The sequence below is a fragment of the Falco peregrinus genome, chromosome 3 (assembly GCF_023634155.1).
Source record: "Falco peregrinus isolate bFalPer1 chromosome 3, bFalPer1.pri, whole genome shotgun sequence".
Taxonomy (NCBI): Eukaryota; Metazoa; Chordata; class Aves; order Falconiformes; family Falconidae; genus Falco; species Falco peregrinus.
The window spans coordinates 113590011-113602273 of NC_073723.1; the positions used below are offsets into that span (position 1 = coordinate 113590011).

The 12263-nt window shown below is 38.3% G+C and overlaps 1 protein-coding gene across 5 annotated transcripts in view; it reads right to left on the reverse strand.

The window, feature by feature from the left end:
* UBE4B (ubiquitination factor E4B) overlaps positions 1–12263 on the reverse strand; it is a 40634-nt gene continuing 28371 nt past the window's right edge. For all 5 annotated transcript variants that reach the window (XM_055800650.1, XM_055800648.1, XM_055800649.1 and 2 more), the window contains 11 exons: positions 10236–10335; positions 9380–9507; positions 8942–9040; positions 7895–8130; positions 7042–7168; positions 6599–6743; positions 5399–5533; positions 4821–5012; positions 2353–2527; positions 1718–1864; positions 1–1301 (listed from right to left, as the gene is read on the reverse strand). In XM_055800650.1, coding sequence (XP_055656625.1) covers positions 1240–1301; positions 1718–1864; positions 2353–2527; positions 4821–5012; positions 5399–5533; positions 6599–6743; positions 7042–7168; positions 7895–8130; positions 8942–9040; positions 9380–9507; positions 10236–10335 — 1546 coding nt within the window. In that variant the 3' untranslated portion in view covers positions 1–1239. The remainder of the gene's footprint in view (positions 1302–1717; positions 1865–2352; positions 2528–4820; positions 5013–5398; positions 5534–6598; positions 6744–7041; positions 7169–7894; positions 8131–8941; positions 9041–9379; positions 9508–10235; positions 10336–12263) is intronic.

Genomic DNA, 12263 nt, shown 5'->3' on the forward strand with positions numbered 1-12263 from the left:
TTTTGTGTGAGTGTGTATCATTTATTGTAGTTCAAGAGAGGAACTGAACAGAAGACACAGCGAAAAACAAATAAAAGAACAACCTTTTTTCAGACTTAATTTTAAAACACTGGTTTCAAATCCTTTTTAAAAAGGAAATTCAAGTATCATATGCAGGGGGCAGTAATACAAAAATGTTTGTGAATATTTTTTTTTTTTTTCTTAAAAATGTAATTCTACATTTCCTGCACCCTTTCTGCTTTGGTAAGGCCAAGCCATGGATACAAATTGGTATGCAACATAAAAAAAATGACCCCTGCCCAAAACTGCAGCCTCTAAGAATAAAAGGATCTGCTCTCTGCAGACAAGCTCTAATGGCTCAGAACTGTCATTTAGCATATATCATATCTGCAGCATTGAAAGAATGAATTTTAATTTTTAAATAGTCACTGAAATCCTGGTATTCCCAAGCATCTCTTTCATGGCAGCTGTTTTAACATAGTCCTACCTCAAGGCTTTTCAAAAATACCAGAGCATCTAGATAAACACAAAGAAAAGGGACATTCCAAAGAAGAGGAATTAAAATCCATGTGTGAAGGCTTTGCATTTTTTAGATTATCCTTGTGTCTAACACCAATTAAAAACCAAATATGCAAATATGTGTAATATAAAAAATACGATCCCGAGATTAACACTTTGTTGCAGGCACAGTTATCGCACAGAATATGTTCTTTTGAGGGCAGGGGAATGATTTTGTTTTTCACAGGGATTTTTTTTTTTTGCATTACAAAAAAAAAGTCAGCAGTGCAGGTTTGATGGGTGGAAGAGAAAGAAGGGAGGGAAAGAGGAAGAAAAGTTACTTTAGCAGCAAAACGTCCAAGGTTCTAACCACAATCAAATTAACGGATATCTGGCTGTAAAAAATAAGGTTGAAGGGATGCTGCCCTGATCCATTCATTTCTGCTAAAATAATTCAGCTGTAAAAACTCCAAAACGTGACATATTGAAGGACAGTTTTGTAACATAAGCAACTTCCTAGCTTGTCCTCCATGTTATTGACCATCATTATCACTTAAATATATGTACAAGAATTAAGCCGCTTTTCTCCTTGTCCACATGCTTCTGGTCACTACAGCAAGTCAGTGCCAGTGGGCGTGCTAATCCCATCAACAGCTTTCAAAGTGTATCTGCTCCACTATTACCAGAACAGCCCACGCCCTTTTCTTCCCATTGGTGTTGGCGTGCACTGCAAGGGAATTTTTAATGGTCAGCATTCTGCTTGTCTCTCATCCAGGCTTGGATTTGCTCTTTAAGTTCTGGCACTAATAGTGTAAAAAAGAGAAAAAAGAATTATTAACTTGCAGTTAAATTACTGAGTAATACTACTATAAGAAAGCTCTTAATGACCAACAGCAATTTATTTTCTAGAAACCCGATCAGGAATATCTAACTACTATTTTCTTCTCTATCAGTGTATTTTCTGAACAGCTTTGAGTAAATGAATGACTCATTTACCCACCATAGTAACTTCCTTCAGTTCAGTGGTTATGAAGGCAAGTGTGTGGGGCTTTTTCCCACATAGAAAGGGAAGGGAGAAAGAATGAACTTTTCTGTGCAAGCTGAGATGAACGAACCTCTACTGTGGCCTCAACGCTATCTTCTGTAAATATACAGAACAAGCTGCACACAAATCGCTTCCCCCAGTCAACAGTTCCGTTGCTGACTGTTAAATGCCTACCTGGTTCCAGCATATTTTCTGTCAGCGTCTGACGATTGAAAGGATCAGTGGAAGAATTCAACAGATGCCTCAGTATGATTGACCTGTCCATAATAGTTCCGGATGGCAACCTCACAGGATCAGTCATCAGAGTGTCCATAAGTGGATCTGAGGGCACAAGGGTCTCCTCATTAAACCAAGGACAACAGCTACAGATTTTATCTGCATACAAAACCACAGTGCAGAACTGATATTCAGGGTCCCCAACCAGGTATATTGCTGAAGTTACGGAAAATGGTAAAATGAGCAGCAGACTCTGGCTTTTATACTGCTTTTCCCTTTCTGAATTGGGACTAAGCATTAGCTAATTTTCACCCTATTTTCAGATTTTGGGTGGTTTTGTTTGTTTGGTTTTTTTCTGTTTTAAAAGTACACATAAGCAAAACATGGATAGGAAATGGACAGCACAATCCCAGGGAAAAAACAAAGAAACTGAGCTCTCTATGTTTACTTAACTATTTAATTGAAATAGAGCAGGATGCAAGGCTTCATAAACAATACATAATTGTTATTAATACATACTAATTTAAAATCAAAGTAACAAAACGAATTCCTCTTCTCCAAAAAGAACTCAGTATTTTGAAAACTCAACTTGCCTCTAAATTCATCTGGAGCATCGCTGTAATCAATTTCTGCGCGGGCATTCTTGGCAACAATTTCCTCCACTTTCTCTGCCAGCAGTTTGAATTTCTCTATTGCTATGGTTGACTTGATTCCAGCCTTTCTCATCTTTGAGATAACCTCCTCAAAGAGCTCTTTACTGTAGGACCTCTACAAGCAAAGCATTCAAAAGAAAACTTTGCTGAGTTGTTGTATCCTTATGTGCCATAAAATTTCTAAAGATCTTTTAATGCGTTTTTAAGACTTCAGAAAGATGGATCAATAAAACCTCAACATTACATCAGACAAAAGTAGTACGAAGATAACATTTCATCTAGGACCAAAATGTCAACTTTGGGAGAGATTTATGGGTTTTGTACGGGTCATCACTACTGTAGAACTGTTCAGAACAAAAAAAAAAAAAGTATCATCACCTCATGTAATAAGTAAGAAACTCAGAGAGACTGACTATAATTATTAGGACTGTTCTTAAGACAAAACATCTTGTCTTGCTGCTCCTGTCTGTATTCTTGTTCTTACAAGTCTTGGGTGAAAATACAGCATAAAATGAAGAGGTATATTTGATTCTTAACTTCTCTGATAACGTGCAAGGCAGTACTAGGAAAGAAGTGATTCTTTCTCCTAATCCAAACAAAAAACCAAAAAAACACCCTACTCCATGATGTTGCAAATACAGTAAGGCAACTCAGAGGGAGCTAATACTTGCTGGAAGCTTGCCAACTGGTACAACTACACAGTATGAAAGAGACCAAATGCACATCCTGTAGTTTCAACTGAAGCAAGCATTGCTTTCATGTAAAAAAAAAATAAAAAGTTAGGCAGGGACTTCTGAAAGCTGCTTATGGTACATGGCATAATGCACAATGCCATGTTTTGATATAAGGCTTTTAATAAACATTGTTATTTACACTGCAGTGCAAAGTTGAATTAAATGACAAAACAAAACACACCAAGTCTCTCAGATTTCTATTTTCCTTAGGGATTTTAAACATTTCAACACAGCCCTACTTCTTTCCATCCACACTACATTCCACTAAGAAATACTACTCGCTACTTAGGACACACAGTGCCCACCCAAACTCCTTTCTAGTCCAAAGAGAACAACCATGGCAATACGCCCGGGGCTTTATAAATGTTTTCAGATTCATTCTAATACGTGCTAGGATTTGCAAATGGGAGCTGTATCAAAATGCTTTAGCGAGACCCTGCCATGATCAAGCAACTTTTTGTTTGTTTTGGTTTGTTGGGTTTTTTTTCTCCTAATACCAGTAGCCATTAACCAACTGTGCTTATCCTTGGTGTTTTTTTCCTGTCATTGACAGTTTCCAAGATACTATTCAACACGCTACCACCACCATTTTTCATGAAGGGCCACTTTGTTAATTAAGCTTTATTCCAGTTTCCACACCAGAAGGCTTCTTTCTTTTTAATCCCTCTGTCAGTACCGTGCATTTTGCCATGGCTGCTATTGGTGAATGAATGATGGATAACATCCTCACTTTTTTTTTTTTTAATATATACACACACACACACACTGAACAGCAGAAAAAAACCCCACACTGCATGCTCGTTATACACATGCAAACACATAAGGTCTGTTTCAGAAGTGTTAACCAATATTATCTGCAATTATCAGAACTTAAATAATTCAGAAAAAAGATCATGAGTCACTCTGATACCTCTGCTTCACTAGACATGCAAAAGTCAGCTTCCACTAGAATTTCAAGTAGCCACTGAGAATATTTTTTTTCTGTAGATTTTGAAAAAGTTTGTATTGTAAGACACAGACAGATGTGATTCAGTAGTTTGTCAGCTTTACAAAAACCAGACATGAGGGATAGCTTATCTACCTTAAGAATTAACTTCTGCTCTGAGTACTACCATGAGGAGTTCAAAGGTGTCTTTGTCCCATATATGCTGTGTTTTGCCGCTTTATTACACAGTCAATTAGTAAAGTGATATAAAGGGAATACAGTTTGGAAACTGTTAGACTAGAGAATGATCTTTGGACTGTTAGATGAGGCTCACACTCAGTCCCACCTCTGCCCATTTCACAAGTTCTTGATGAAGAAGGGGGAGGGACTCAAAACTCTTCAGTATGCCTCAGTTTTACCACTTGCAAAATTAGGACAACGTACTTCTCCAAGTTTACAGTGCAGCTGTAGCTAAAAAGCATCTAATGCTCAGGAAATTTCCTAGATGTGTGAAGTGCTATAGATACTTATCTGTCTATAGGCTTGCAAAACACTTGGAAAACATACCCATCTACAAAGGGCAGACAATATGAACAGAGATGATCTGCTGAAAGAAAACTTATCACAAGCATATGTGATGGAAACTGGGTGGCAGCATACAGGTAAGATGAAACTCTTCCAGAGTATTCTGCAAAGTCCTGTGTCCACAGTGTTTTTGCCCTTCCCCCTCTCATCTTTTTGGAGCTCACCTGATCATCAGCAATTGCTTTAGCAAAGCGAGCACAATCTAGCTGTAGATAAATGTCAGTCAGTTGGTCCAACAGCTTCTTTGGTTCAAACCCGTATTTCTCAGGGTTTTCAACTTTCAGGTCACGGCACTTGGGGCCACACAGTTGCTGTAAGTTAAAGTTCAACATAGCAGCCAATCGTGGTCCAAGTTCCTACAAGACCAAAGTAAAACATAGATGACAGCATGAAGGCAATGATAAAGAAGTTTATCACTAGATTTGCATACAGAAAGATCACGAAATATTAACTAATAAAATTATCATTTTGTAGGCTTGCAGGAAGCATTTTTTCTCTATGCATGCTTCTGATTTAGAAAAACAATATCATGCAAACAGCTTCTGTCTAGAAGCATCACACTATCTCAGTGACTCAGGCAGTGCTCTTAGCATCAAGTAACTTCAACAGCAATTAGATTTCAGTGAGTGGGAGAAAGGGGAGGAGAGTGGAAACAAAGGGCTACCAAACATTTCCAAGTTATTATCCAACAGCAGAGGTGTTAGAGAAGCTAGAAAACAAGTTCATTCTGAGCAGGACTTACAGGTCTGAGAAAAGGCTTTTGAACCTGCTTGGTAAGGATATGGAACATATCAACAGTTTCTGTTGCCAGAGCAAGATATGAACGAGACACACGCTCATCCTGAGCTAGCTGTGATTGCCGAGCCTGTTGCTGATCCTAGAAAATAAACAGCCAGTGGTTACAAGTCCACAGAATTTCCTACATCATCAGCAATCAAAACCTTAACAGCGATAATGCTAACATGATCTAGACAGACAAAAGAACAGACAGCAATTTAAATCCAGATGAAATACATTTTTTTAAGGTACAGCTTGCTTTTACTACCCAATATGAAAGCCTGCACCAATTTTCCAGAATTCTGCAACACTAAAATAATGAATGCAAATGATATCACAGGACTTCATGGTTATCAAGTCTGTTTACATCCTGCAACTGCTCCTCACAGCTGCAAAACTGGGTTATGCTTCCTTTCCATCCAAATGCCAATACTTCAAAACCAGCCTGGGATCTGAGAGTCAAGTTAAGTTCTCTAATTTATGCACCATCATAAGTCATAAACATTCCACACTGGAACAATCTGTAGATGATGTACCAGCTCATTTTGTCACTACAGTAATGGCTTTACCCTGCTAATAGGCACAAACAGGAAGAAAGGCTTCAGAAGAGCAAACCAGAATAAGTTAAACAAGATCATTATAGCTTTTCTTTTCAAGCTTTTTTTTTTTTTTTTAAATCAGTAATCTTAAAATAGAAATACTTGACATGGATGGCTCAACACAAACAATCATTGTTTAATCAGGTTAAGGTCTGAGGTGTAGGACTGTCTGCATCGAATCTACGCAGAATCAATGCATTAACAAAATAAAAGCTTCTATTCCTTGACATCAATTCAACTGGCGAGCATCTTCCAAAACCTCCTTCGGGAAGGTTTAAGTCTCAATTTCTGCCCTTAGAATTACATGCAGAGTAATTTAAAACTTGATACTATTTCCATTTCGCACCACATTCTTTGCCAGCCACAACATAGCTACGCAGAATGATGTTTTTTGCAGAACGTCATCCAGAGTGACCACGGCCATACCGGCAGCAAGAAAAAGCATTGAGAACTGCTTCTCACAAGCAGTTCTTTGTTGCTGCCCCTTATTAAAAAGTTTTTTTAATGGTCTTGTATTAAAAATTTAAAAATAAGTAAAGGGCACTTTGAAAAACAGCTCTGTTCACCCTGGGCAGCAGGTCCCATTGTTCTTTATTCTTCATCTCCTCTTGCACTTCATGGATACGTTTTAGGGACTCCAGACTCTCATCCAGCAAGAAAGTGGTGTCATTTATCAGCATGTTGATGTAGCGAACAAACTGCTTCCCAGAGCTGAAAACATCGAAACACAGTTATCACGGCAGAGTAGATGGGTGTGCAGACCAGACTGCAATCCCAGCAACACTCCTTCTGCACTGTATATTTCAAGTAATGATCCCATTCCCCAAGCCAAGTTGATGGTGGTGTCCAGAGCTCACTTTAGATACATTCCAGTTCTACTGGAAGGGGTTGCCATTTAAAATACAATGGAAAGCAGCATCACCCATTCCCAATGGTAATGACCTCCTCGGGTCATTGTCTGAGCGGCCTGCATGACAGTAAGCAGCGCTATATACAATTTCTTACTCACTTGAACTCTTCCATAAATGTACCATGGTGAGCTATATTCTGCCAGAGGCTTTTGAAAATGGTGCTAATGTGATAGCGGATCGTAAACTTGTCATAGAATTCGCTAGTGGCTCCAGTATGTTCAACATCTGAAAAGAAAACAGATACCAGAGCTGGAATCAAACAAAACTCTTTCCCCACCAGGACTGCCCTGCAACACGCTACATCTCTCCCCTACTGCCTCCAATAGCATGGGCTTCAAGCACCAAGCTTCCCATTCAGAAGTCTCCATCTTAATCCTCATTAAAAGAAGCAGCACAGTCCATGTTCTAATCCAGAACTAACCTCACTGCTGAGGAAAAACCCTGGAAAACAAAACACTGCTCTTCATCTCACAGCCTAAAATTTCACTAATAGGAACTCTAGGAACACTACAAAAATAGTTCTTTCTATGAGTGCAAACCCCTTTTGAAACATCTGAATCTACAGGACTAGCAAAACCACAGTCAGAAGTTTTAAAATCCCAATATTCCTACTCCCTTACAAAGCAAAGAAAAAAACTTCCAGTCTGGAATCTAAACAGGACAAAAACCATGGCCAGAATCTACAGCGCTAGAGTTGTTGGTGCACAGCAGCTTGTGGAAATGCTAGAATTCTCAAAGTTCCATGTAATGCCATTATTTCCCCTGATTCCTGAGTACAAAGCCTCACCTTTACAAGACCCAAGATCAAGATCTACCTGGGTTTTAGGTGGGTTTCTTGGTTTTAGGGGTTTTTTTGTTTGTTTGTTTGAAAGGTTACAACTAACACAGCCTTTTGTCTTGTAACACTCATTGCTTACTGTACACTCAATGAGCTATAGCTGAAGCACTTACCTGTGTAAAACTTCATCAAGGAGGGAACTAACAATTTAGTGGAGAGAGGATGATTCTCAATCATTTCAAAGAACTTTTGTGTCCGGGGCTGAACAGCTGGATTTGTCATGAACATCACTTCCACCAGCTTGGCTACTAAATAAGGATTTCGGATGTAGTTCTGGTTGCACAGCATCACAACAAGGAACATCACTATGTCCTGAGTACAGGGCTCATAAAGCACCTGAGGAGCATATCTGAGAAGAGGTGGATAAGCAAAACAAAATGAAAAACCCCAACCTCATGTTGTCTACAGAAGATTTACCACATATACAGCAAGTAAGTTCAGATCACTAATTAGCAACCCATAAAGTACAGTCATTGTATCACAATTTCCCATCTTTCTCTACAGAAACTAGATTCTTACTCTTCCAAAAGGTTTTGCCTCCTGTTCGCTTGAAGCTGAATTTTAGTGTGAAAAACTATCATATTCTTTTCTTGGGTATACTAGCAAATTTTCTATGAAGTACCACTATAACAGCACCTCAGGAAGGCAAAAGCAAACATCTCATCATGCAACACAGTGAAGCCTGAATGTGAGGGCAAATGTTCAGCAAGAAAGTGACCAGCTTCAGAACTCGCATTACATCTGAGTAGTATTCATGCCCATCTAAACTGCTAAAACACAAATGCATTTCATCACAGAAAATTCATAAATGGGGGAATTTTCTACTTATTAAGCTACAACTTTAAAAAAAATATTCTTTTAGTGATAATTTAACATAATGAGATCAAAAGTCTCACTCCAAACCACAAAGAAAATTCTCGCAGGGAGGGAGCCAAAAAACCCTCAACTTTCTTCCAAGAAAAAAATCTGATTAGAAGGGACTCTGGAGCTCACCTAGGCATTGTATGTACTTCGTTGCCTACCAATGCCATAATCTTATGGGTGCTATTAAAAAACAGACTAAGCTAAGAAACTACTTTCACACCCTAAATTTATGTGCATGCCACCTGTTATGGGGGTAAGTGGCAGTACAAATTTCCTTTAGATATAACTTTACTTACTGTACAATAAAAAATAAAAATTCAGCAACATCTTCCACGTAAAACTCCGGCAATGCTGCAAATACCTTCGGAACTTCAGGAGTTAAAGGCAATTTAATGCTGTAAAATAAGAGACAACAAACAGGACAGTAAAATAGCAGGGTGAAGTAGAAAGTGTCACAAGCTTTCTTACGGAATTCTCCTATGGGAGTGTTTTACAAGAGTTCTGAAACTGAATTTTTAGAAATTCATGCCAGTACTTCAAGTGTACTAAAACATACCCAAGGGCTGCTCCCTACCCCCATAACTGAACCTTAAACTATGTACGTCATTGACAAAGTAACAATCACATAAGAAAGCAGACACTAAAAAAATTTTAAAATTTAAGTTCTATAACTGGTATCTAACGTGATCTGAAATATATTTGATACAATTTACAGAGATAATCCTCACACTCACTTGGGATAGCCAGGGTCAAGAATGCGAAGCATCAGCTGTATCACCATGCCATAGAAATTCAGGCATCTCCTGAGAAAGTTTTCATCCAGCAAACCAGCATCTGCACAAGCCTTGCACCTCACTAGTTTCTGCAGAACACACATACAAAAACTAATCCAGGGCAAGACAACATAAAAGGAAGGTCAAGCCTATCCAAGCTAGTCAATATATCTGTGAATTATGACAACTATACAATGGTGTCTTAAAATATGCTCTTATTTGAAGAAAATGGGGCGCTTAAGCCCTAATATATCAAGAAAATCACACACACAATTCAGAGCTGCAGGGACAGAGGAGCCTTTTAAAAGCTTTATGGGAACAACAAAAGAAACAGAGATAACAGAAGTGATCAAAAGATTGATACAGCTCAGAAATTTGTGCCCATTTATACTAGAGAAACTTAAGCAGGACAGACCTTCAAAAGAGGGGACACCAGCATACTTATCTTTGCAAGAAATACACATGAGATTAGAGACTTGAGAGTTGCATCTCCATCCTGGGCATGGAATGTGCACACACAACTACCCCTGAACAAATCACAATCCCTTTGCTTGTTCTCTCTCCCATAAAACCAGTATTTTCTTCTTTCTGAGTAATGCTACCCAAGTTAATCTTGGTGCTACTTTGACTTTTAAAGTCACCATTAATACATTATAACACAACTACCATTTAGTGCAGTACTCACATGGTTCATAGATTTAAAATCACTGTTTCCAAGAATCATCAGTAGGAAGTTGCATTTACACATTAAGACACAAAGTAAACATACAGAGAGGTTGACAAAGGCATTTAATTGAGAACTGAATCACTTACAAACCTTAAGCTGTGTCTTGCAACGTTTCAGCATTTCTCTATGCCTGGTAGCCAGAGGAGAATCCTTCCATTGATTTTCATTGTTCTTCAAATCTTCAACAGTCCTGAAAACCATATGCAATGATTGGTTATCATGACAGAGGGGATATGTACTGCCATCTACAAGGCATTTAACCTACTTATCTGCTAAATACCAAGGAAATATTGAGAAGTGGGGAAAAAAGCTAATCATTTTCATACAAGTTACCCATCATCATAACAAGAAAAATAAATTGCTTTTGTAAATACAGACTGAACATCTGCACAGTGTGCATTCAAAGGCACTACATACACCAGCTCAAGCCTACACGGCTGCCAGATGAACAGAACACTGAAAAAAAAATATTTATCCACTCTATTAAATAGCATTTGCCTTTTTTCACACTGAAGTCTGCAGTCACTCTAAAGGAAGGTTAAAAGTATGTCATTAACCCCAAAAATAACCCTAACACAAGGAAGGGTTGTCCAGTTAAAGAGATATTTAGACATATAATTCATTTTCTAATATCAGAAAGGAAAATGAAAATCGGTTAAGGAAGAAAGAGGTGGCTAACAACAGGACTTGTTAGAAACACCTTCCCTTTCCCAAGAAATCTGCAGGTCTGCATCCTGTCTGTCTTCCCACTTTCCACTGCTGTGAATGAGCATTTGCAGTTTTGTTCTACCCTTCTCATTCTCCACTCCCCATAAAATTCAGGTTTGCAGAGGAGTACAATATATGAATATTCTATAGTCTCCCCATCAGCATAAGGGCCAGTAAATCCAGGTGGTTGATGTTACTTCCCTTCCCTTCCTCATCTTCTCACTCTGACCTACAGAATAGAACACACACCATTTACATTAAAAAAATCCTACATATTGCCATATCATAATGCTTTTTAGGAAGGGTAGCTGATTAGAACAAAACTCAATATACTGAACTATATGAATACTGACCCTTTTCATCCCCCTTTAAACACAAATTCTATTCCACATCAACCTCTGCCTGTAGCAGAAAAGTAAATAGTGTAATGTCTTTATTACCAACATCTAATTACATTGCCCAGTGTTGCAAGCAACCAGGCAATTCATGGAAAATGCTGAACACTAAGCTGCTATTGATCTCAGTAAAAGCCAAGAACTCTTCACTCAGTACCATTAGATCAGGATTGCTGCATAAGCAACTCCTTTGTGACAATTCTAAATAAGGAAAGAGAAGCAATTCCTTTTCCAAGCCAAAGGTATGGCTTATTTACAAGTAATCCACAGGCTGTTTATATGAAAATATTTCTCTCATTGAAATATACTGACTCTTCCTGCTCCGCTCTCTGGAGCTTCCCAGGTTCTTGGCCTGCATGTGCTTTAAAAAGTTAAAGATGAAATCACAACGAATGCAATCCAAAAATCGTGTAATGGGCTCATGAATTACTGCCAATGCAATGAGTGCAATTATAAACAATGGAAAATAGTGATGATACAATAATCTGTTCTAATTTTAACAGAGTATTCTTCGAGGTTTAGCAACTATAAAAGTCTATTTGAATTTATGCAAAGAGAAATGGAAAAGAGCAGTGTTGTCATGTCAACAACTTAACTTTTTAAAGTAATTTTTTAAATGGTAAACCACGTGCTGAATTACATGTACATCAACAATATTAAGAGTTTACTGCTGAAGGCTTCCCTCCCCCTGCCCCTAGAGTACAAGTTATCCCACCTCAGAAGCCAAGGGGGAAAAGGTAAGTATCTTCTCGGACATACAAAACAGCTCAGGCACAACTAGCAAGGCCTTGTTTCTGAAATCACAAGTCATCTACAATGACATGATTATCAGGAGATCCTAAGGCACTGATGTCCACACACCATCAACCACACCACAGATGAAGTTAACATAAACAGCGTTAAGTAATGTCATGAATCCTAAAATGCTCTGAAGACAGTTGAATTATCTTTTAAATAAAATGGACTCCTCACCACTTTGAGCCGCCTTTGCACAACCAATATCCTCCATCCCACT